The sequence below is a fragment of the Barbatula barbatula genome, assembly GCF_947034865.1.
Source record: "Barbatula barbatula genome assembly, chromosome: 1".
Classification (NCBI taxonomy): domain Eukaryota; kingdom Metazoa; phylum Chordata; class Actinopteri; order Cypriniformes; family Nemacheilidae; genus Barbatula; species Barbatula barbatula.
The window spans coordinates 2,356,053-2,383,189 of NC_136766.1; the positions used below are offsets into that span (position 1 = coordinate 2,356,053).

The 27,137-nt window shown below is 38.4% G+C and overlaps 1 protein-coding gene across 2 annotated transcripts in view; it reads left to right on the forward strand.

Annotated features, from left to right (window-relative positions):
• Positions 1-27,137, forward strand: part of lrp4 (low density lipoprotein receptor-related protein 4) — a 63,212-nt gene continuing 36,075 nt past the window's right edge. For both annotated transcript variants that reach the window (XM_079455209.1, XM_079455208.1), the window contains exon 1: positions 1-281. In XM_079455209.1, the coding sequence (XP_079311335.1) occupies positions 224-281 (58 nt within the window). In that variant the 5' untranslated portion in view covers positions 1-223. The remainder of the gene's footprint in view (positions 282-27,137) is intronic.

Here is a 27,137-nt window from a genome sequence, read left to right on the forward strand (position 1 = left end):
TCAGTCTGACTGACGAACACTTCTCTCCTGCTGGAGTTGCGCTGTAGTGATTTGCGCCTTTTTACATCAACTTAACATTCGCGTCGTGACCGAAAAGGACTACAGACGCGTCAAACGATGGTTTTCAAAGAGTTATTCATGTAATTCTGTTGATCCGAAGGCTGTTTATTCACACAATTACGCAGAAATACAGGACGCCAGAGACTGAGGGAGATTCTCCACGATGAGGCACATTGCAGTTGTTTATGGCAGTCTCTTAACTTTAACGCTTCTCGCTGACGGTGAGTAAACTACCATCGCTTTTCCATTGAGAAGTAAATGTACCGATGCTTCGGAAGTGCAGAGAAAACATCAAAACAGCGCAAAAAGATTGAAATAAACCGCACGAGCGCAGCCAAAGATGTTGCTCCTCAGAGAGTTGCCGCACGCGCAAAGAAAACAAAACCGGGATCGCGATATATAGAAGCCCCGATTCACGGGCAGTATCGCGGTTAAAGAAACCGTACAGTTGTCGCTAAACGCGCGTGTGTGTGTGCGGTGTGTGTATAAATAGTAAACTGAGGCGAGTTGAGTGAATCTGTGCATTTGTTGTGCATTGGTGGTAGATAAATGAACTCGGTTTGTCTCGGTTATGGTAAACTTTGACGTCTTTGCAGCGTAACACGTTGGACGTATTTAATATATATAGATTTAGTGACTCATAAAAGAATAAAATCGCAAGTTGCGAGTCAACAGTGTCCGCTCGCGCTGCATGCGGAACATGTTGGAACAGCCGCTGACTGGAATGCAGCGACTTCAAAGCGCGTGCATCGGCCTTTACAAAGACAACATGAAGAGGCTTCATCAACACTAACTAGTGACCATCCTGAAAACACTTCACAGTCGAGGTTATTTCTCTATTAACAACGCTTATACACATACGAGTTTTGCTTTTACTTTTTCTACTTTTTAAATGTCACTTTCAGCTCATAACACGATTTGTGATTGGTGACAGTAAAAATGACATATTGCAAATAAAACGACGGGTGAAATGAACACTGTCAAATTATATTATTATTGAACAGCTTGGTTAGATATTTCACCAAACGGTGTGTTTACTCAGATTTTTCTTTGGTTTCTTCAGACATCATCTCTTAAGTTCTACACGGACACTGTTGTCTCTGTGGTAACCAAGTTCACTAACTTTTACATTTATGCATTTGGCAGACGCTTTTATCCAAAGCGACTCATCCTATACAATTTAGTTTCTTAGTAGTTGCAATCCCCTCGGATCGAACCCACGACCTTGGCGTTGTTGACGCCATGCTCTTACCACTGAGCCGCCGGAAAACCACTTTTGCAGAATTGTCGGTTGTGATGGAAATTATGACATGCCTTAGCGACAGATGTAGTCCGTCACTTAATTTTCATGCAATAAATATCCCAGTTGAAAAAAGAATCATACATGTTTATAGATCTGTTTTGCTTTGGACGGGGATAAAGCTGAGTCTTTAAATAAATATGCATTTAAAGAGTAGCTAGAATATATGACAGCATGGTTAACTGTATCCTTAATGTTTTAATGTGACTATGTAGGAAAAGTGCTTGAAATCTGTTCAATGAAAATCAACCCGGGGTAAAAAATCACCCAATTACACAGAAACAGATTTGTACATATGTGAGACCGATTTTCTCATAGAATTTTCTGAAACTATGGGGTAAACGTATTCTCCTCTAGGCGGGTTTGCGAGCATGACAATTTGGCATATTTTAAATATAAATGCTGCAATCTGGTGGATTGTAAGTGCAAAATTAAAATATTGACTCAATCTATAAAGAATACAATAGCCATAGAAGTCATTTTATAATTGACTCCATATATATAAAGTGATAATAGGGCACAACACATGGTTAAATGGGAGTTGATAAAAAGTGAAAACATGTAGAGCATGAGCCATCAAAAATAAAGCAGTAAAGTGCTTAACAGTTGAACTTATTTCTTTATTACCATACATTAAAACGTGGCCTCAAATCCTTGCCAGTTCACAGATCTGCGATGAGCGCTGTGCTGCCATCGAGCATTGGTGCGCTGAGAGAGAAATAAACGGAGAGCACAGCGCTGCTTGTGCACCTTCCCTGATACCTGCACAGCTCTCTCTCTCTTGCTAGCCGGACGGGTTTTCTTTAAACGTGTGGCGAAAACAAGAAAACTTGTATGTTCGCCAGTGGGGATCTGCTCAAATTAATATTCATATTTTTGGTCGCAAATGCGGTCGTTTTGGGCGCAGTTTGGAGCCCTGACAAATGTTTTTTTACTTTGGTTACAAAATTCATGAGTACTTAATTAATGGACAATTTGCAGCAACTTTGGTTTAAAATTTGTATATTTGTGTAAGGGAAGCAGTTTATTTTTGGATGCTGTAAGTCTTTGCATTAATTAAATAAAGTGCTTGTTTGACTTAAGTCGTCATTAATGTGCGTTCATGAAAACTCTTTGCACAATAATTATAAAGCAGTTTGAAAAATGGCTTCTTGAAGTAGTTTTAGATGGTGTTTTGCATGTCGGCAGGATATTTAAACCTATCAGACAATATATTTTAAAGCATCATACGTGTTTAACCATTAGACTTCCAAATGCTCCTCAACATGTAGGCTAGATGGTGTTATGTTTAAGGGGACTGATGTAAATGTTTATGGTTTGGTTCAGTTTTATAAAGTATTTGCCAAGCTTTGGCCGGACCCTTTTTTCTTAAATTCGTGTGAGTCTTCAACAGGCAGAGGACAGCAGTGGGTCTCAACTTACGATCAGATGGGAAACGATGCTAAATGCATATATTCCATGTTGATAATTTAACATTGATATGTTTTGACTACTTTTTACTATTTCTTTTTGTTGTGGTTTAGTAAAAGGTTAGTATTGTGTTTGGACTTTAGGTGTCCTGAGGCACAACCAGTTGGAAAAACACTGTGCTTTAGCTCAGAAGAAAAGAACTTTGGTTTTCATCCTCAAAATGTCAAGTCCTGAAGTTTTTTCTATATTCTAAACCTTTTTTGAAAATTGCGTTTATCAATGCAGCACGTTATTACTAAAACTACATTTGATTTGTAGAAGATTGATATAACATTTCTGAGCAGTCTACACAACAATCCGTTTTAAGTGGTATAAAGCACTGGTTTTACTAAATCTTTGGCAATGTCTGACGTTTGTATAGTTGAAGACTATTTCATGTTTATAATCCTCATAGTTGTTGTTTTGAACCACACATGAACATTGCGCCATTATTTACTCACAATCGTGTCATTTTATACCTTATACGCCGTTGTTTTTCTGTCAAAGTTGAACAGACATGGTCACAATAAGTTGTCTCTGTATAGACAGAAGCCGCATTAAGATAAAACTTCCCATTTTGTTTTCCATGGAACAAAACTGCATATGGGTGCAACATGAGGGTGCGTAAATAATGGTAGAGTTTTAATTTTAGCTGAGCTGTTCCGCAAGGTTTGGTGCTTTTTCTAGTCACTGGCTACTGTTTAGCTCCATTTTATCCTCTTTAAAAGCACACAAGCTTTATATAAAGTGTGTGAAAATGTGTGGCAATGTCTTAAGTTTCTTACAAACCCCCTGAGCATTAGCTCTAATGTCATGATCCTATACAACAACTCATGAAATGTTTGCAAATGCTCATTATTGCCCGAGGGCTTCTGCTTTGGCCATTGACTGAAGGCTCAAACAGGGCTTGAAAATACATTCATACATTGAAAATATTCTGCATATATGTAGTACTTTTTTTGAAAATTTCTTTAGAAATGCTTATATACATTGTTTAAATTTAACAAGACGTTTCGGAATAGCAAGCAGTGTATGCAATGTGTTTAGGAGTCCAGGAAAAATCTCTTCCAATGAGTGGGATATATTTGTTTGTTTGTTATTTATTTATTTATTTGCCTTTTCATGTGGCTTCAAAAGAGTGTTTGAACTTCACTGGATTCGGATTTAAACACAAAATATGCTTTGATATTGTAAAGAAAGATGAAATTCACATTTTTCAACATTAACATTTGACAGTTAGTTTGTTGTTGGTTTTAGCAATTGAAAAACAATATTGTGATGCTTACATGGTTGTTAAATTGAGACCATTACATCTTCATAGCATCTTTTTTGGATATTATGCAGGCATACCCAAGCAAGATGTTAAAATGGTTATTTCTGATAAAAAGCCGCAGCTTTATTTCAGATGCCCATTTTTGTGATAATTTGTTTCTTATGCGGTGACATTCAGGCATTTCTTTGGTTTAAAGGGACAATTCATCCAAAGCTAAAGATTCTGTCATCATTTACTCATCCTCAAGTTGTTCCAAACCAGAGAAAGATATTTGGAAGAATTATTGTAACCAAACAGTTCTTGGCCACCATTGACTAACATAGTAGAACAAATTACAATGGTACTCAAAAGTGCCCCAAAATATTCTTTGAAATAGCTTTCTTTGTTCTGTTGAACGCAATCTAGACAGCAAATTTTCCTACAATGGTAGTCATTGTGGCCAAGAACTGTTTGGTTACAAGCATTCTTCCGGATATCTTTCTCTGTGTTCATCAGAACAAAGAAATACATACAGATTTGGTCTCCAGTGGTTTTCACTGGAGTTTTACTCCTGCATTTCCAGTTGAAGCGACGTTTACATTTGGCAGATACTTTTATTGTCTTAAATGCAGGTAAATGTTTAATCTGTTATTATTTCCTGGGAAATGATCCCATGACCTTGGAGCTGCAAGCGTCATGTTCTACCAGTTGAGCTAAGTAACAACATCTACTTTAATGACTACATATGGAACATTTTATAATTTATTGTCAGTGTTAAATTGCTGAATAAATTGCATATGACTACTGAAGATGGTGTTTAAGTGTTTGTATGGTCATGCGGTTATCTGTTGTGCACATGGAATCCTGAAGAACCTGCATGAGTACATTGACTTTGTCGTGATAATTAGAGTAAGTTGTTTATTTTGGAAAGTTTTAAAACATCAAAATGCAATTCTTCTTGTATAACCCCAAAACCATGAAAAGTTCAGAAAAACAACGTTGGGCAGGAAAATCACGTGGCCTCGTGGATACAGCCACTTCGCTTTTGAGGCGATCCTGGTGTACATTGGCACCCCGTTAAGAACTGAACAAAACCTTGTGTGAGCCGTAGTGCGTTGTAAACAAGGGATTCGACTTTTATTTCACAGTGCACACTAGGGATGGGACGAAGTGTGTATCCTGATTCACACTAATTATACATGTCTGGGTGATTCTGAAATTCTCTCAAATGCTGCCTTCGGAGTCAGCAGGGAGAAAGGCATCAAGGCACGTCCTAATCCAATGTTTGATTTACTTCTTGTCTCCTGAGATACCAGATACCTCCATCAGGTCGATTTTTGAAGGCAGCATAGATGGTTCCTTCGCTGGCTTCAATGTCACACAATCTACGCATGTGCTCACATGGAGAATGTAAATGGTCGAACAGGGTAGAGTAAAAAACAATGGTGGCCAAGAAAGCGGCTAGAGCTCAGTTTTTGTGTAAATAAAGTTCTATTTTCTCTTATTACAACTTTTGATTGCATTCTAGTGAAATTAGTACTGTATAGTGGTTTTAAAATGTTGGCTTGATTATCACAAATGTATATTTCAAACAGAATTGCGTGCCGCTGCCTCTGAAGGCTGTCCGAATGTGTTTCTCAGAGCTGGCTTCATTCCTAAACGCTGTCCACCATGGTGTCATAGTCAAGTGCTTTAGACGTGAAGGTGCGGGTGGAATTTTATCACTAAGCTCATTTTGTTGTGTGCAGAAAACACACTGGTTTTCTCTTTTCGCCATATAGGCTTTTTCAAAGCAACATCAAATAATAACTTTAAGCGAGACAACTGTCAGCTTGATGCAGGCACTTTACGTAGTGACAGACACAACACTTTCTGTTCAATATATCTGACTGCGATTCAAGCAGGCTTTAGCTACACAGTGCCAGTTTTGTTTATTTTATCATTTGATTTAAGAGGTGGGAAAGTTGAACATTCCTTACATTAATTAGATTAATTAGACATCCAACCAAATTAACCCTTAATAGCCTGTTGCCAATTTGTTTTATGGCTTTTATTAAAGAGGACTCCTCGGTGTGGTGTAAAGATGCATTTCTGTGATGTGAGGGCACAACATGAGTGTATCTTATGCTTTTCAGGCTCTGTGAAAGTATTATAAATCTCAAAGACAGCTTCTCTTTAATGGAGGACATCATTTCCACGCTGTCGCATGGGAAAGTCTTTCTAGCTTTTGGTTTCTTTGTATGTGGGTCATCCTAAACATATAATTAAATCTGCTGCATTATGTCATTCCAAAATGATTTGTATGAATTTTCTCTTTCAAATAATATATAGCAACTGTCTGAGTTTCATAAACACTCAGCCGTATTCAAAGAAATTAGACATGTTTGTGGGTGAATGAATGACTATTACTTCATTTTAAATGCAGCACAATTATATTCCCGATGGAGGTGCGGGTGGTATGTGAATAAGAGTAAGGGATCGTTCAGAAATCCCCCCATTTTTAAGGGTTCAATAAATTGTGTGTGTGTGATAGAAGAGGCCAGATGAGTGTTAATAATGGATAAAGTCTGACTACAACAGACAGACATGCATATATGTAATAATAAATTAAAGATTAATCATGGTCCCTTTTTTCTAACTTGTTTTCTGAGATGAAGAGGAACGGTTGTCTGTCCAGTAAATTAAATTGGGGTGGGCCGATCCTGATACTCTAGATCGGTATATCGTTGATACGAACATTTTCTGCTGAATCAGTTATTGGAAGTGGCGTTCACAGAGTTAAATGTGTCACTTACACACAATATTTTAAGTTTTTTAACGTAATGTTTAGAACTGAGGTGATTTCTCAAAAAGCAAAGACTGCAACGTGCAGGTGACTGTGTTGAATACAGCACACAGGAAAAAACACAAGTATATGCTTTTATCATTTACATAGATTACATTAAGTCATTCAGCAGAAGCTTTTATCCAAAGCGACTTACAAATGAGGTAAACAATGGAAGCAATTGGAACAAAAGGACAACAATAAACGTAAATGCAGTAAAACTGGTCTCATATAGCCTATCACAGTATACAAACCTAGGTTTTTTATGGATAGGAAAGAATAGAAAAGAGAAAGAATTCAGAACTGATCGTTCAGGTGCTGACGGAAGAGATGTGTTTTTAGACGATTCTTAAAGATGGCTGCAGAATCTGCGGGCAGATCATTTCCCAAACTTTTAAAGGACCAAGACCAAAACAAGTCGTCGTTTTTTTTTTTCAGAAGAAATGGAACACTTAAGGCATCTCATAATCTCCAATCCTGACCCACAATTTAAAGTGATACTTCATCCAAAAATTCATTTGAATTATTTACTCGCCTTCGAGTTTTTCAAAATGTGTAGCCTATACATTTCGTTGTTCTGATGAACACAGAGAAAGATGTTTGGAAGAATGCTTATAACCAGACCCCATTGACTCCCATAGTAGGAAAAAATATTTAATTTTACTTTGTTCTGTTGAACACGAAAGAAGCGATTTTGAACCATGTGGGACTGCAAACAGTTCTGGGGCACTTATGACTACCATTATATCTTTTCCTAGTATGGGAGTCAATGGGGGCAAAATCTGTCAATCTATAAGCATTCTTCCAAATATCTCGAACAACTCGAATGATGACTTAAATGTTGACAGAAGTTTCATTTTTGGGTGAAGTATACCCTTAAGGGTAAAGAAGTTTTAAGCATTCACTTTATGCTTGATATAAAATTTCATTGGGGGACGGGAATCAAGCACTATATTATATCATCCCCGGGAGCAAGAGCTTAAGTTGTCATTTTGTAATTAAGTTTTGTATTGAAAAGGAGTTTTTTAAACAGGTGCGTGAGACGGGGTGTTCAAGAGCCACGCTACAAGCGGCTTGTTTTGGAAAGTCCCTTCCAAATGTACATGAATAGATGTCATGAGTCGGTTTTCTTATTCACTGTTTCTCTCAGGTTGTGCTGGTAGTCAGAGCTCTCCATTCATATTGACAATCACATTAGTTGACCGGTAATGTAACATAACTGCTCCTGAATCTCCTGCGATGTAGTTGTTGCCGGCCGGTCAGCTTCCAGTGAGATGAAAGCTAGAGGAACATTTTCTCTAGGTTTTTTTGTCCTTTTTCAGTTCCACATCTAGTAATCGAGTAAGTGTTGGAACAGACCAGGCCCGCTCTGACACGTTTTGCATTGTGTTTGTTTATTCAGTCATTTATTTGCTTCTTTGTGTACATTTTGCATGCGAAAAGATGAATAATGTCTTTTCTTGTGTTGAAACATTGTGCATTTTATTTATTGCAGTTTTTGAGTATTTTACTAGATAGTTATCTAAATGTACACATTAGTAAAGTTCCAAATTAAAGTCCCTGTGAACAGGAAGTTGCCATCCTTTTTACTTTTCATATTTTGACGCATTTGATTGGATTTATAAATACAGCAATCGAAGCTCCTTTTAAGCCTTTTTACATGAACAGATTTGCATTTTCCTCTGTGTTCTGTGTATTGTTTTCATTAAAATGATTGTTCACCATATGTGACCCTGGACCACAAAACCAGTCTGATGGGTCAATTTTTCAAAATTGAGATTTATACACCACATTACAGCTGACTAAATACGCTTTCTATTGATATATGGTTTGTTATGATAGGACAATATTTGTCCGAGAGATACAATCATTTAAAATTTTGGAATCTGAGTGTTGAAAAATCAAAATATTGAGAAAATCATCTTTAAAGTTTTCCAGAAGTAGTCCTTAGCAGCGCATATTACTAATGATGGGAAATAAATGAAACTTACACCATTGATTTACCACAACTTAAACTTTATACACACAAAATTTCATAAAAATAATTTACCAAGAACATATAAAATGCAGTGAAAACTTTGTTTTCCTTCATGGCATAATTTTCCATAACGGAGTCGAAGTGATCCAAACATTGATTGAATTCGTCGTCTTCCGGGGCTTCCTCTTTTGTCAAGCCGGTCTCTGGACATTCCGTATCATCTTCCCAATTATTTGCAAAAAATCATTTACTAGGTTCGTTAAATTATTGCTGTCATTAGCGTTTAGATTGAGCAAACGCGCTATTTCAGAATCCATGCTTTGAACCGCGATCATGACGGATTGTGTACGCTGCGCACGTGACAAAATTGGCAGCCAATTAGAGACACTATAGCAGGCCGTTGCTAAGAAGAAACAGGTTTGTTTTAACAATCTCGATTGGCTTACCCATGCAATGACATAGAAGATAGTAGATGAACTTGAAAGCGGAAACTCTAAACTTTACAAAGATACCAAACATGAATGAATAGTTCTCATAGAGCGGACTGCAGCGAGTTAAGTTTGTACGCATGTTTCTGACCATTTTTTCTTCACGATATTGAGGGATCCACTCACAAAAATGATGTTTTAATATATTTACGGTAGGAAATTTACAAAATATCTTCATGGAACATGATCTTTACTTAATATACTAATGATTTTTGGCATAAAATAAAAATTGATCATTTTGACCCAAACAATGTATTTTTGGCTTTTGCCAGAAATATACCTGTGCGACTTACGACTGGTTTTGTGGTCCAGGGTCACATATATTAACTTGTATTATCAAGAGCTGCTGCGTTTGACTATAACGTGACTACTGTCAAACACATAATAATAATCCAGAATAATTCAAAAACTACAATGTTTAGAATGTTGGCAAAAAAGTTATATTTGATTGTGTTCCAATGATCATGGAAAAATACAAAATTTTATATGTTCTCCTTAATTTTTGTGGTTTCAATTTCAAATGTTTTTGTAAGTAATTTTCGGTATCTGTATCCATCCACAGTTTTCATTTTGGTGCATCGCAAAAGAAGTTTTTAGTGTTTGGTATTCAAAATGTACTGATATAAATGTTGTAAAAACCGATTCCTACATTTGTAATCACAAACGAGTAATTTAATGGTTCTCAGTTTTGCGTTAGCAGCATGTCGAGTCTCCGGTCTCTCTGCTGAAACTCTTGTGAATGTTGAGCAGCTGTAGAATGAAGCCAGTAAGTAATTTTATTTACTGGCTTCATTGTGTCTAATGAACTCGTATTCCTGTTTTTTTCCCAGGCTCCTCTGTCTTTCTCTCTCTCTCTGTCAAAGGCTTTCTGTTTCCTGGCCCAGAAATCTTTACTCATCCATGTCACGTTCAGTGGTACCTCTTTCTAAACCCCCACCAACCCCCAACGCACATGTCTGCATACCCTAAACCATCCAAGAGGCCTCGGCAACAAGCTCCATTAAAGACACAATATGGGTGTCCAATGGTCCTACAACACGGGCCTCGAGTAGCTGTATGCAAGTTAAAAGCTTCGCTCGCTAATGAAGTCAGAGAACTTAAGTGGTTCTTTAGTGTCGTGGACAAAATGTCCAAACAGCCGGCCTCTCTGTCTCCAGCGTTATAGGATGTATGTAAACAATAGCTTTTGACTCAGTCTAGTGTTCCCATTGGGGCTGTTTGTTCCTCAATCACTAAGGAGGCACTTGGGAAAAAGGTTGCAAACCTTAAAATCTGATGGTGTGCATAGGCTTTTTTTAAGTGCCCATGAAATCTGAATTAAAGTTATTTGGGCTTTTAGCATGATTATGTTAACCTTAAGGATATCTGTTGACAAATTGACAAAATTAATATTTAGAATATGAGTATACAAAACATTCTGGCAAGGATTTATATAACATCATATAGCACTTCATCTTTAGATGAAAAGGCTGTGAGGTAAAAATGAAATGCTTTTAGTTGGAGACAGTCAACATGTCCTGTCTTCAACACAAAGCAGCGCGATTCAAGGCTGTCAGTGGGTCTTTAAACGTTACGTTAGCAAAGGAAGTTATTTTCTTTTTCTATGTCTTTTGTTTTGCTCCAACATTTACGTTTTAAAAGTCTTTTGATATTCACATGAAATTAAAAAAATCTTCCCCCAGTGCTTTTCACCCTGCACGTCTGTCTTTACGTACATCATGCAAACCTCAAAAGTACCATTTTGTTCTCTAAAGTTTTTAGATTAGATTAGATTCAACTTTATTGTCATTACACATATATAAGTACAGTGTAACGAAATGTAGTTTAGGTCTAACCAGAAGTGCAGTTAGCAAGCGCAGGACAGTTAGAATAAATACAGAATACAAAATGAAAATATTTTGCAGTAGGAATGTTCTATGAAAATATGACAGTAGGTATATACTATGAACAATATATACAGATGACTATATACTATGAACATTAATGTACAGGTGGATATGAACAGATAATAATTTAGACTAAAATAGTGCAAGTGACTTAGGTATGCATCAATTATTGACATTGGCTATTAAAGTTGCAGTGAATAGGTGAGTTAATGCAGTTGTTGAAGTTACGGTGCAGTATACGAGTTAATGCAGTTAATAAGGTTACAGAGCAGTAGATGAGTTAAGCACCAATTAAAGGACAACGAATGAAATATCAAAGAATCTAGACGAGCACCACCTCACTAATAAACTAGTTACATGACTGTTCAACAGTCACAACTGAAATAACATCTCCATTGGATCATCTGAATAATTTCAGCCTCCCCTTTACCTTTCATTTGCTGTCTTCGCTCTTTCTTTCAATGTGAGGCTTCGATCTTGATTCGCTGCCGGATCAGATGCACTTAAATGTCATTGTTGCTACTGGATGTGATTAATGATGCCCTCAGGTCCTACGTACCAGTTTGGAAGTTATAATTACGATGTGCCTTCAAATGATTTCAATTGGAACTTGAGTGGACGTGTTGCATTAGTTTTCTTTCTTGTGTTCAGCTCTTGTGCAAAAAAACAGAGCAAATGGTAAATTTTAGCATTCGTTGTGTTTTGGATAGGATTGTGTTTATGATACAGGGAACACAGTGTTCATCAAAACAAAGTAATTTGTACACCTCTCTGGAAGTGGTTTTGGAGAAAAGTGTCTGCTAAATAACTAAATGTATATGTACAGATAATAAATGACATGAGGACGAGTAAATGATGACAGAATTTTAATTCTTGGGTGAACTATCCAAAGGCAAGTCCCTTTGAACAAAAGTGCCAAATGCAGTAATGGCTAAATGAGCAGAATATTTGCTAGCTTTTGCCAAAGCTTTTTCTCATCAAGCTTTTAGAACGACTTTTTGAGAAGGATCATTTAATGATGATGAATATCAATTGATTTCCACTGTGATTCTTCCATTGACACATCTTTACTCTAGAGTCAGCTTAGAGAATGTCTTAAGGTTCCTGCGTGTTACCTTTAATGCCTGTGTTGGCATTTGTCTCATTCGATCCCTCTGACATGACTTGAAAGCAGTTTAGGTTTAACAAGGCTCAGCTTGCCGTCGTTCCTCATCAATCAATATCTGAGACTGTAATGTAAAGCAGATATGACAGGCGACAGATAATCGTTGTCATAGAATGATGTATAGTGTCAGCGCAGGTAGAAGTCTCTCTTTATTTGACACATAGTCTAACAGTGCTAGTGAGTATGAGCTATTAAAAGCCACTTGTGGGGGAAAATGAAAACCATGGCAACAGTGTATTTAATGCTGTTTTGCATGGAGGATTTTTCAAAGCTGTCACAGTCAGCCCAGTAATTCATTTTTACTCGTCTCTCTGGAAACATGAAAAAACACGTCGTTTTTAAAGAATGAGGCAACGTTTCTATTGTGTGCAACTGTCACTTTTTTATCATCATATAGCTGTCATAATCTCAATTATGAGATAGATTATTGCTGTGTTTACTACGCAACGGGTATATATATATAAGTTGAAATATGAAAGCCCAGTGCTGTGGACCTGTTTGAACTAAAGACATAGATTTTTGCACATCTGACTTTAAGTGTCTTACGCCCATTACGTCACGCGTTGTTGTCCACTTCAAACGATGAAACAAGTTTGTGCAAAACAAGGTTTGTTTTTTGACCATATCAAGAGGATTGGATAATTTTTGCATATTTTGTTTGGTAAAATGTGGGAATTATATATTTTTATGTGGTTATGTTTGTTTGCAGAAAGCAAACGAACCATTAAATGATAATGTATTGTATAGTTCCACTTGTATTACTGTTGAGTTCAGAGATTGCTATTTGATGTTTAGGGATTTGACTGGTGAGCAGCACATATAGTTGTGATAATTAACACGTTGTATTTGCCCCAGTATGCCTCTAAAAGTTAAATTGTTGTCGTGACACATGTCAGACAGTTGGTTGATGTTGATATACTGCATGTGTCCCGCCGGCTTCAAAGGGAATGGTGTGGAATGTTGTGAATGTGTCTAGTTCAGCCCTGACAGGTGCCATGGCTTAGTCCTGTGTACACGCTTATCTGTGTGGGTGTGTGTGTCACGCTTGTGCGTTTGTGCTTCACATACTCAAACCCTCTGTATGTGTATGTGTGTGCGAGACAGGTGCGTGGCACGGTCCAGTTGCTGGGCAGTCGTGACAGCGGGCAGAAAAAATGGCTCGTTTGGTTCCTGGCATCACAGCCAATGGTCAGATATTTTCCGTTGGCAGTAAGCCCCTCCACTCCCCCCTTCCTTTTATGTGGCATTCTTTAAAACCCATCCCACACACTCTAGTGTACAAAGAACCGGTTATGCTTTCATTCCAAACGCAGTAAATTGATGCTAGATCATGTTAATGTAATAAAAGGTAACGGCAAAAATACAAAATTGATTTTTTTTACCCTTGACCTTTTCGGCTCGGTGAGTTGTGTGCTTTAGGAGGAGAGTAAAGGCCATTGCACATTGAGTCTGAAATTTCCGCATGTAAAAAATGTACTACTACCTTGCGTGTTGTCAATTACAGTTACACACTGCGTCTGTGATTTTCGACAGTCGTTATCATTTTTGTCATCATAAAGCCCCAAATACAAAAAAACGTATACAGAAATGTCGGACTGTATGTGCAAAGACCTGAAGTCCTCTATTTCAGGATCAAACACACACTTTTCACCATCAAATCCATACTTAATTTTTCTAAAATGCTGTTTCATTTGGACATATACCACATTACAAAAGTAAAATGGATATCTACAGCTGTTTCATGTTGACTTATTATTAGGGATGCACTGTTTGTATTCACAAGTTTTAGTCGATTACAGATATATTGGACGATATACAGTATCTAAATATTATTTCTAAACATTATATGATTTTCTGAGACTGAAAATTATTTTCCCCCATGAAAATCATTAACCAAACCTACTTTACACTAGTTAATGATTCTTTAACCTTCAAACTATTCTGGTGTATTTATTTTATAATCAAATGATAGATGTTCTTCCAGAGCAACCCAGAAAGGTGTTCTCAATAGCCACATGTCTAACAGGTCTCAAGACAGACGCATTCAGACAGCCGTTGATTCAAACAATATGTGTTAGTTCCTATAATTTACACATTCATAAATATCCACATATTACATCAGCAATGTTTTGCTAATAATAGTTGCTATGACCATTTATCAGCCGATACCGAAATGGCCGATCGTTTATTGTGCATCCCTACTTACTCATGGTTTTCCTACATTTACATTTGACATTTACATTACCCTTCTTTAAAGTTTTGCTTTATTTGATCATTCAATGTGATTTATGAGAAATGTAATGACTGCCGCGCTGGTGATCACTGCAGAAAAGAACGAACGGAGAGCCCTCGTACTCTTTCTGTGTTTGACTTCATCCTGTATAGCGTCGACCGATGGCCATATGATGTGAAATGGCTGCGGAAGCAAACGGAATCGTATGCTTTTCAACGCTCTCGCAAAAGTTTAATCGGTCATATCGACTTCCCTTTCCCACACATCAATCAAAAGCAACTGACACAATGACAAAGTCATACGCAACCGGTGAATACTTTTCTTGAATTAGCTACTAATTTACTGTATTAGTATGTGGTGAAAATAAGAACTGTTATTTCAAATATAGGATGGGTAAGAGGGATGTTGTGGTGATAACATTTTGCCACCTGGTTAATCGACGTGTTAAAAACAAACAGGTTGTACCGGTGACACCGAGGGTGGGGGTTTTGCTCTGGGGTGGTCGAAGATGCAGCCCCCCTGCCGATGATGCATTTTACTTTTCGTTTTAAAATAGCTGCAATTCTGGAATGGCAATTGCTTGAATTAATGGTGGGCTCAATTACCTTCTTAATAAAAACACACAAAACTATACAAAAGTACAATGATATTTGCTTGTAATAAATGGAGACCTTACAAAACAAATAACCGGAGCACACGTCATGCAAGAACAAAAAAATTCAAACATTTACATTAGATAAGTTGCCTATATTAACAAAATCACAGCACACATTGTGCAACATATAAAGAAAGATGAAATGAATATGAAGGCAAAGCACTGACTTTTAAAAAAATAACCGGCTCTTGATGACAGTGCTCGATGAGATTCTAATATGTTCTTTGCCAGAAAAGTCTCCGTCATCGTCTTGTCAGTCAGCACTTAACTCTCCTCAGATGATGAATAAAATCTGACTCCTGCTTAATTAGATGCGCAGTCTAGTCTTTAACTAAACTGATTTAACACTATAAAAATAAAAAATGAAGGCGGGGTTGGTGCCGCGGTGGACAAGTGATGTAATCAGTTGAAGGGTGGACACCGTGTATCACCGGTGACACAGACTATCGCAACAACCCTAATGGGTAATAAAATATTACTTTTTTAATGTCCTGTGATACTGATATAATTATATCTCAATTCAATGTCTGGCAAATCAAAATGAAGGCCAGTGGAAAAATAGAGCTTTTTATGCAAAGAGGGCAATAAAGGAGGATAGTGAGACTTGTTGGTAATAGGCCTATCTGTGTCACATAATTTCATACCCATACAACTTGGAATAGATTGTAAAACTAAATAACAACTTCATAAAATCAAATGTTTTATTTTTTGCATTTATATTGGATTTATTGTCAGAATTGGAATCACAGTTCAAGAGTAGTGTACTTTTAACCACCACCACCACCACCAAAGACCTATTTTGACCCTGGAAAAACCCTGTTACTATATTAACTGAATTTAGTGGAGTCAAAGTTTAGTTTAATCTAGTTGTGTTGATCTAATTTATCATGATGTCATGCAGGGATTGAGATCCCAGTTGACTAAGGGCGTTGTTGTGGAATCTAATCCGTTTGACTTCAGGTGTGTTTGGTTGAAGCTGTTAAACCAGAGTTCACTTTAATCCTCGTTTGAGGTCCATGTTGTTGTGAGGTGAGAGAAACCGCAGTAGATGATGTGTAATTGGTGAACAAATGCATTTCTCATTGCTGAATGTTTTTACAGCAATCGGCTTGGCGAGCAGCTGGCATTCATTGCATCGTTCTCTTGCTTACAATTTTAGTTTTTTTCAGTGTGATTTGCATTTTCTCTTGCTTCATTCCGTTTGAAAAAAGTATTTTAACTTTAGTATGGTTTTGTTTTGACGAGCAGCATGATAGCCCTTTAAGGTTGTTATCATATCATCCACTTGTATGATTTCTTGGCTGATGTTGTGACAACGTTTTGACTGCATCAGCCGTGAGTAGTTCAGACGAGAGCCCCGTGTCAGTGGTCACATGGTTTTGTAGACTAGCACTTAGATCAAACAAACCCTTTGGCCTGTGCACAGTGAATTCATTCTTAGCGCCTGACTCCTAGCATACAAGATAAGATTGAAAAAGAAAGAAGCCCTCTGTAGCGACAATGGCTGGGTTGTGTTTGGCTTCTCTCCAGAATTCAGCGACGTGTACCCTCAAATTATTTTTGTGGTCATCGCGGTGGCCATTAGACATTTGTAATCATGCATGTTTTTGTTTGGGATGTTTCCAAATGGATCATTGTGTATTTCAAACTCCAAACAGCGTCAGTTTTTTTGTCGCGGACCGCGTTAAGGGTATCCGGGTCGGAACGATGTGTATTGGCCTCTTGTCTGTGTGATGGGGAGTGCCTCGCAGATTATTCTCCCTTAGGAGGTCAATCATTCACTCCGATGGCGCCCGGACCTCGCCGACCTCCCCGCGTCCCGCTGGAGCCATTAATGTATGCTGCACCTCCTCTATTAAATGTTTTATGAGCGTTGTGTCCAGGCTGGAGGAGGTTGCAGGTGGACGTCATGGTGAATCTGGGTCATCGGTTAGAATTTTAAATGTGGCTCCCTGCTGGTGGAGAAAGTGGCACGTATGTGGACGGGTCGCTGTCCTTCGATTAATTCTCACGGTGTGTAGTCAAATGGAGGTGAGGGATTAATGTAGTCTTTGTCACAGACACCTCTTTCATTAGCCATCTGTTTCCATATCTACTGATCCTTAATGTCCCTTTTCACAGTCATAGTCTTTGAGCAAAGTCAAACTCGACGTGACTCGAAATGACAGACAATCAAGAGATGGTAGAGTTTTGATGTAAAGTCATTCCCAGCCTTTGATGTCGAGAAAGTTACAAAGACTTTTTGTGCGCTTCTTAATGAATGGTCAAGTGCATTTAGGGGCAATGAAAGAGTTCAAAAGAGATGGATGAGATGTTGGAACCACAGTTGTCTTCTAGCTGGTAATACATTGCGAGGCGTTGCTATCTAAAGTCATTTGGCTCTGTGTTTCGATTTAGGTGCCAGTTGGTCTAGTTATTTATTTAGCCTGAGCTCTGAGTTTGATGCAACATGTTCATGTTATGTTGTTGCTTTGATCTGTTTCCAAGTCCTCGGAGTCTTCAGAGTTACTGTATTTGATCAAGCTCTCGATTTTACACACGACTGAACCTCTCTTTACAACTGTAGCATCCTTCCACCGCTTCATTTTTGACGGTGGGGGTTCATGTTTTCGCTCCGCGTTTTATTTGATCGCGTGGTGTAGATGACTAATTTATCACCTTGTCTCCCCCAGCCCCCTCGTAAGGGTCCACGCTTCTGTTGCATGCTCGACCAGCTGCTTAGAGAGGCCGACTTAATGTGTATTCCTTCAGCCATTGTGTGGTGTTGCGATCTCTAGGGGCCGCCCCCTGTCTTTGCTCTGTTGACCCATCAGCTGTGCCCACATTCAATAGCGGCCCGTCCCTGAGGGACTCTCTCGCACCGGCTCTATGTTTTAGCATGTCCTGTCTGAAGGACGTTAGGACTGTCGCCTTTTGTTCTTCTGCAAATATGATCAGAGCTTAATTCTCTTTGCTCTTGTGTCAAGCAGAAGACACATGTGCCGCTCGCTGGACTATTGGGCTTTGGCAGGTCTATCAATCACACGCCCCATACATCACCCGTCCGGCCTTTGTAAACACAGCCTCCTTTCTGCTGTTTAAAGAAGGTATCTCTGAGCCAACAAGACCTTTTTGTAGGTTGAGAAGAAGCGTTTGACATTGTCGTTTTAAAACAGATATGCTCGGATGTGTGCTTGGTTATTTAGTCACTTAAAGCTGCACTAAGCAGCTTATGGTCTCTGAATTATTGGTTTCTATGGCAACTTACTCAGATCCGTGTTTGGCCGATCTTGACGTTGATAAGCTTAATAGTTCATCACTGCAATAATTGACCTCTCTGTCCTCTTGAAACATGTGTAAGACCTTAGAAAGTGGGGCGGGTAACGCTTGATAGTAATGGACTGCGTGAAATGAAAATACAGAATACAAAATCAAGTGATTGTAGTTATGTTACGTTTTAAAATGATCATGATTAAATCGCCTCATGAGCTGGTCTGAATTTGGTTCGATTTAAATGGGTCTGTGTTTATGAAAGCGTCTTATGCTTTCAAAACATCCGTATTCCTCTCCAGGGGAGACTTGGTTCTTGTGTTGCACATTAGAGACAGACAAGCTCCAGAGAAATGTCTGTAATAAATTTAGGACCTTGTTTAGACCCCAGCTTTCACTTGCCTTTATAACTGTTGTCGTGTGCAGAACGTGAACGTAAAGATCGTATGTAAACTTGGAGTCATGTTTCAGCTGTCATCATGCGGGGTGAATGGCTAACATGCTTTCCTGATGGTTTAATATAGGAGAGATGTCTCCGAACAGCTGCCAGAGCCCTGCGCCGTACGCTGGCGATGGCTTAAAATAGACTTTTTCATTCGAATGACTCGAACCTTTTTAACACTTAAAACAGACGTAAGTGGCATTTGATGGGACGGCATTATTGAGCCCCTCGTGAGCACATCCGACACTGTGTCTAGATTTCATAGGGTCCCCGTGTTGTTACGGTAAATGGTTCATTGTCGCTTCACAAGCGGAGGGCCGGTCGTAAAAGTTGAGCGTTTTTTGGGTGGAAATGCATTTAGGGGTGCTGAGCTGTTTTTGCATCCCGCGGTGAACGGCCTTTGTTACTGTTTTGGTGCGCGATTGAAACATTTCCTACCTACAGCTTTCAATCAATCAGCCTCTTTCTCTGAGCTTTCCTCCTCCTCCGCTGCTTTTCTCTGCCGCAGGTTTTTCTCCAAGGTGGAGGGGAAACGTTGAAAAGAGGGATAAGAAAGCGCGAGTTTTACAGCTCTCCCTCACTTTTAACTGCAGCTCATTCTACACTATGGTGCTTTTGTTGGGCCTCCCGCACCCCTGCCGAGCATTGTGGGAGAAACCCTCCCAGCAAAGGCTTGTGGGAAAACTGTGTGTTCACTCATCAGGATTGACAAAATCAATAGGTTGGTGCACAAACAGGGTCCACGGGAATCTGGAATAAAGGAGCAGTGAGAATTATACGTTTTGAGAATACTGGACTTATTTTGTCCGTCTGACTATGGAACGGAAGATGAGCTGCGTATGACATTTATTCAACAGAGAAATTGGTGAACTATCAGCTTTAAGGATAATTATATGTATAAAGCGTTTGTGTATTTGTTATATTAGAATATTTTAGTATTGAGTTACTAATATACAGCTGTGGGGAAAAAAACAAGAGACCGTTCTGAATTTTCATTTACATGTATTTGTGTCATTCCAGTCCAACACTCCAAAAACAAAAAGGTGCTTTAAAAGGTTCTTTGATGCCATAGAAGAGCCTTTTGCTTCCATCAAGAACCTTTAACATATCAAGAACATTTCTGTTTCACAAAAAGGTGTTTGTGGCGAAAAAAGGATCTTCACATTATAAAAAAGAAAGAAAGAGACGAACGGTTCTTTATGGAACCAAAAATGGTTCTTCCATGGCATCGCTGGGAAAAACCTTTTAAGCACCTTTATTTTTCAAGTGAATGTCTGTTGAATTTCAACAAAATCAAACCCTCAAGAGTGACAAAGTCATCCAACAGCAATGGGAAAGACTCGCATTGTTATAAGACACATGAAAACACATTTTCACCTGTTTCTCCAGTTTTCATTTACTGCAAATAATTGAAAATAGAAACAAAACTTGTATTTGAAATTTGGGAGAAATGTTTTTAGTAGTTCACAGAATGAAACAAAATTGACAATTTTACCTAAACACAAACCTATAAATAGTAAATTCAGAAAATTTTTAAATAATATAATGTTTACGATCAGCATTGTTAACATTGCAACAGAGACACACATTTTGAGTGATAGCTGGTAAGTCTGAACTTTTACTGAATGAATATATTGACCAGACTTTTAAATCAATGCCATTAATGATTTTTTGTAAAATCATCCATTGATTTGAGTATAAAAGCTCGGTTTCTGCTGAAGTTGAGTGACGGATAATTGGTATTGATCTGTAAAATTGGTTTTGGCCACTCAAGGTTAGATGGATGTCAGACCTCTTTGTCTCATAATCTGATTTAGAAGCACACGTTTGAATGACTGCTTAAAGAATTTGTGGCTCAGTAATAATTTGAAATGTCTTGTTTTGGGGTATAAATTGCCATACATTGTTAGCTTAATGACACTGTTAGCCGTTTACTAAAATAAAAGTTTGCTTAATACACAGATCCTGGTGTAATGTGGTAAAAGAAAGGCGCATTTGTGTGTGTATTGATATCCAGTATCTTAAGTTAATGCAACATGACAGAGAGAGAGACTTTCTCATAAAACAGCTCTGGAAGAGAGAGAGAGAGAATGTGAGGGATTTAGATTCAGATCCAGAACATATCAGTTCATTTGAAAGAGACTGTGTTGTGTTTGCAGCAGTCATTCATGTGCAGAGCGTATACTAAACTCAATTAGCCAAAACTACAATCAACACATTTATTCTCAATCCATGTCAATTCTTTCTCGGCTCTTCTGTAGCCCACAGGCTGTCATCCATCACCTCATCTGGTCTACAAACAGAGAAAAACATCCAAACATGCCGCAATTCATTCAGTCTACAACAAAACCATTTATATGTATCCCCCCCAAACACACACGCTGTTGATCAATGCATCAGCCGTATTCTATATCCCATTCTATTTGATGAATTAGTTTATTCATTTTCTTTGTAACCTGTTGACGTTTGCCGTGATTGCTTTAGTTTTGCTCGTCTTGTCTCTACTCTATTTAAAGCGAGCGTGCCTGTCTGTGTTGAAGGAATTCTTCTGACAGATATTCTTGTGAGCAAACACCGTCTCCATCAGAACAGCTGATTATTTGAGCTATTTAAAACGCAGCAGCTCCCCCCCGTCATTATTTCCATACCACTATCATATCCTCGCGTGTGGGGTCACGATTTTGTTCTCTGATTGATCAAACATTTGTTTATTACATGACACACAAAAGTAGACATTTTAAAATGCAAAAAAGGTTTTATTTTCCAATAAAATTATCTAACCCTTAATAGCCTCGATCTTTAAAATTTCTCATAAATACTTGCGTGTATTATGCACATTATTTGTTTTACAGACATCAATGTTGTGATATTGAAATAAAGGGGATTTGAAAACAGATGGTTGGTAAGGTGCTAATTATTTATTTCTTGCTGACAAATATTTAGTGCGGGGATGCTCTTGAGTTTGATGTTTCGGTTCTTGTCTTTGAAGGATGAGATGATGTGCATGAGGCTTGAAGTATGTTAGAATATTTGGGCAATTGTAATTGTACACTTATGTTAAGAAATACATTTTACATCAAATTCTGCTGCCGCACGTTTGCTTTGAATATAAAGTAAATATTTTTTGTAAGAAAGGAGTGAGTTGAGATGAACCCTGATGGACACATGTAATGTTTGTGTGTCTCCATATGGCACGCAAGTCTTCAATCTAAAGAAGATTTTTCCTTCATATTCACTGAACCCCTGCTAATACCAAAAAGCTTTTCATTTGGCCACACGGCCCCCTTCTGTTTCGTCCTGAAAGAAAGCGAGAGCGAAGCTTTAGGTCGGGTGAAAATAAATATATTGTCCAAGTAACAGAGCAGCGTAACAATGATTGTTAGACCCGGCCTGCAGGAGACTGGCCTTAAACCTCCGGTTTGGCCTCAGAATGTGTTTGAAGAACAGGTGAAGAACTGTGGGAACTCCACAGACTGAAGTCACAGTTACCATTGAGATGCTTTTCCAAAGCTTTCTAACTCGATATGAACCGCCGCAGAGGTCAGGTCAATTGACCTTTGCGAAAAAACCTTGCCCCCCTTCGTTCTTGTTGCTAGGTCCGACAAGCTTTCGGTATCAGCCATGCGCTCCGTGTGTAAATGTGTGGAAAATAATTTTGGGGGAAAATGACACGCTGATTTCAGACATGTCTACAGTATATATTCGAGGGATTCATTCAGGATTTGAGATAACTGTAACAATAATTATACCTATATTTGCATACACACCAGCAGACGATAACCTTACGTTAATTCTAAACTTGCACGGTGCCGTAGGCTACTACTGTCGCACAAATGGATGTATAGCTAACCTAAAAGGGGTTTATTAAGTGTTTATATTTACTCCAGACTTTGTAGACGCTGCTTTACGACTTTATTGGTGAAAACATATTTTCTTTAAAATGTCACTGCTGCTCGCTGAAGGTGTGCTCATCACGTCACGAATGGGGACGCAAAGCATATCTCGCCTGCTTGCTCATACATATAATAATATGCAAGTAATACATCAATAAGTATTATATGGCGCCTTAAAACACAACTTACCGAATGCTTCTGTCTGTAATATGTACAATAATGATTCCAACAATATCATGTCTCGTATCTGTATTGGTATAGTTGTGAGGTAAACTCATCTTGTTATCGTTTATCGTTGTAGTGTGAACGTTCATTAAAGCTGGGTATATATGAAGAGTTTGGTCCAAAATCATGTTTTTTTATTATGTGATTATATTTGTATGGTGTTTTATTGTATTTGTTATTTTTTTATGGCTTTTGTCATCTCATTTTGGAAACAAACTCCTCATATTTGTCCGTTTACTATTACAATAGTTCAAAAGCAATTATTTCATTTGAATCTCCAAAGCTCTGGTGAAAATAACAGAAAAGATGCTCTGTATTATTTCAGACCTCAAATTTCATACTTCGAAAGTTCGTATTCTTAAGTCATTCAACAGTAATATCGCTTTGGATAAAAGCTTCTGCTAAATGACTAAATGTAAATGTGTAAATGTAATATCTGTGTTTGAGACGATCAAAAAATATATATGTTTAAGTGTCTTTCACATTACTGCTTGGTAAATAAATGTACTTCCTCTCATTTATTTACTTGTTTATTGGAACTTGATAGACACGCACAAAGCTAAGATTATTCATAGTCTGGCATTAAACATATTTGCATCGCACAATGTGAGTTTTTACATGATGAAATTGTACCAACTCTAAATTAAGATTGAATTAAGAAGTATAAGACACATTTCCAAAGGCACATGCTATGTATCATCATATCGGCCAGCTATTCTTATTGTGTATATATGTCAAATAAGTGCGAGAATGGCTGGGGCAAAATGACAATAAGCCATTCGTATTTTTGGCAAAGATTTGTACAAAATAAGGTCAGGCGAGGTCCTGAGAACACTTCATTACGCATCTTCCGTTTGGTTTGTTTGTGTTGTGAGAGGATGATGCTGATGTTGGGTATGTTAGGCAGGGCTGGATGAATTGTTCCAGCACACCCATAGCAGGCAGCATTGTTCATCCGAGTCTTTGAGCGGAGTAAGACGGGAGCATTCACACGCCTCGCTCGGGTGTCCTGCTGGGCCTCTGTGGGAAAGATTCCTCTGCGGTTGATAAATTAAATCTCCGCTATAATGCTGAAGAAAATGGGAAGAGAGCAGAGGTTGTCCAAAAAATAAAAGGTTGTGAAAAACCATTATCTCAAGCTTGCGAAAGAAATGCTTCATTTATTCATGTGACTGAAGTCGTTCTGTGTAACACACTATGAGATATCAGTAGTTCAGATTTCTAAAAGCAGTCCAAACAACTCTGTTTAAATCTTCTGTAGTCAGATGATTTCTGTGATGCCGTTTGATCTTCTTGGCGCTTGACAGCCTGTGGTCACTATAAACTGGTGTTGTATGGAAAACGCTGAGTGAATATTCTGTACAATTCTGCCTTTGTATTCATCTGAGAAAATAACAGCCTACAGGCCGTGCAGGGACATGATGGTGAGGAAAAATAATGACGATATTCCTCTATAAATAACTATTCCACTAATGGATCTCTAGATAAACTAATCTAATAATTATTTCGTGGAACTTCTAAGTGCTTCTTGGTAAACGTTATCTTTTTAGTTTCTTTTACTTTCACTAACCAACACATTTATGGTTCTTGCTCTGAACTCGAGTGTGTGAAATAAGGTTGTAAATACATTATCTCCTTCAGCAAAGAAGCGAAAATGTGATATCTTAGTCCTGTGTCAGCCAGCGTAGTGCGGAGGGGTTCGAGTGAGCAGTTTGTTGCAATTCGCAACCTCACCGCTAGATGTGGCTAAATTTCATACACTGGACCATTAAACACATCTTCAACGTTTTGTTTGGAGGAATGTAGCCAGTATATTAGATACTGCTCTATATTTTGGATGCATAAATGACATATCACAACCTCTCATTCGTTACTCCTTATTGTTTGCAAATGTAGGCCAAAGCTAAAGAGATTTTTTAATGGGAATGTTAAATAGTATATACATATGAATTTGCAGGACGGATGGACTGAAACGTTTAACATTCTTGCCCTCGGTTCATACTGGTTTGCAAACCATCTTTCTTGTCACAAAGCAGTTTAGTTGTCTGAGAGCAGCTGTCACAGGCTTTTCTCTTACAGACTGAGACTGAATTGCAACTGACTGCTGTGGATTTCAATTCAGTTTCATGTGTAAAGCACTTTTCACAATGTATTGTTCCAGAGCAGCTTTACAAAGAATGGTGCCGTAGAAATCCCAGTGAACAAGCCAAAGGCGACAGTCGCTAAGAGAAACTCCCTACGATTATTAGGCCGAAGAATAAAGACCGCTTGAACAATTTCTCTCCCAACAAACCGCCAACAATTCTGTGGTTCTGCGTGAGTGGTCTACACACTTCATCACAATACAACGGCTGGAGATCTTTCTCCCCGAGCTCTGTCTGAAACGGCAGATTCCTTGTGTTGTTTAAATAAAGGCGAACTAGGGGCAGAACAAGAACACAATCAATTAAAACTGTTTGACACATTAAAAAACAGCCAAATTACCCGTAATGCTATTTAAAACCAGTTTGTGTTATTGGACAAGTTTGTATGTTCATTTAAAAAGGAAAATTCTGGGAAGTGATCTGCATATATCTAGATTTGAGTGCTGGATAAGTTTAGAGGCGCTGACAGCGTGTTTATACCGATCACTGCTCGTGAAACAATACATCGAAAGACAATTATTGCCAGATTTTAATGCGCAGCCGTTCACATCAAACATGCTCGCTCCCTCCTTAGTAAGCACATGCACACACATGCCTTTTACCCAAACACTGGAGTCATCATTCAATATGTGGCCCATATACAGCTGCCTTCAAACACTCTTTGTGTAACATGGAACATTAGCTGTGTTTAAAGAAGACAGGATTAAGCTCTTCATTCACTGTCACACAACTGCTGATGGATCAAACCTCAAGCTGCAGGTGGATGATTTTAGCTTTTCAGACGAGATGTTCTGACGTGGCTGGTGTTGTATAGAAAAGTTCAACGGTTAGAGGTCGGCAAGTTTGTCTTTTTGTATAGCTCAGTTTTTTGGGGGGGTCATTCTGTGTCTAGAACTAGCCCGTAACCCTGATGTCGGTCTTAAGTTGAGGCTTCTTACGTTACGGTTTTTGTCTTTCATGTTTATGGCACCAGTTCATCCCCCCCCATCTATCCCATCAGCCCACTGACTGTACCTCAAATATGGCCTGGAGGAGCCAAGCTCATTAAAAATGGTTGACTGTGATGGAAAATAACTGACATTTAGAGACGAGCCCTCTCTTTTTTCCTCTCCGATCTGTCGTTCTTTCTAACCCACTCGATACGTTCACGTCCCCTCCCTTTGACTGTACTCCATCATTCAAAAGTACAATTCTGCTCTCGGCGGCTGGAACAGGATACTCTTGTGTAAGTCTCGGGCAAAATGTATTTTCCATTTTTCTCCAGGGACATGAAAATCCAGATTTAGAGGTTCTGGTACATTTTTATACACACGAGTAAGCCAAAAGATGTGGGCCCTTTCACCCAAACTTAAAGAAGCTGTGAACATTTCAAATTGTCTTTTTCACACTGAACTAAGAAAATGGGTGGAAAACCTTTTTCTGTTATCCAAGCTTCATGTCAAACATCATGTTGAAGTACATCGGGATGTTATAATTCTATAACAAGCAGGGCAATGTTGTGATGATACCACAGTGTTTATATTCTTTGGGGAAATTATGGTACTAGATTCAACAACTAGGGCAATTTAGATATTTTTAAGCTCTTTAACTCTTCAGTACAGTGGGAACATAACGTTGAAATTGTCAACACCGTTGACAACACCGTTGACAACCCATGTTGCTGACGTTGCTCAAGTTATGTCGTTGTGACAATTTCTTTCCACAATGTGTAAATGTTTTTTTGAAGTGACGTGCGTACTGCTCCCGTCAGGTCCGGCTGTGTCTCACTGCGTATCTGAGATCTTCAGCTGGCAGATCTCTGGAAAGCTGCGGTGAGATGAGGAGTCTGTGGTCGAAGGCTAATTCGATGGGATAGAGATGACAGAGGACTGCAGTATTGGCACTTTCGCAGGCA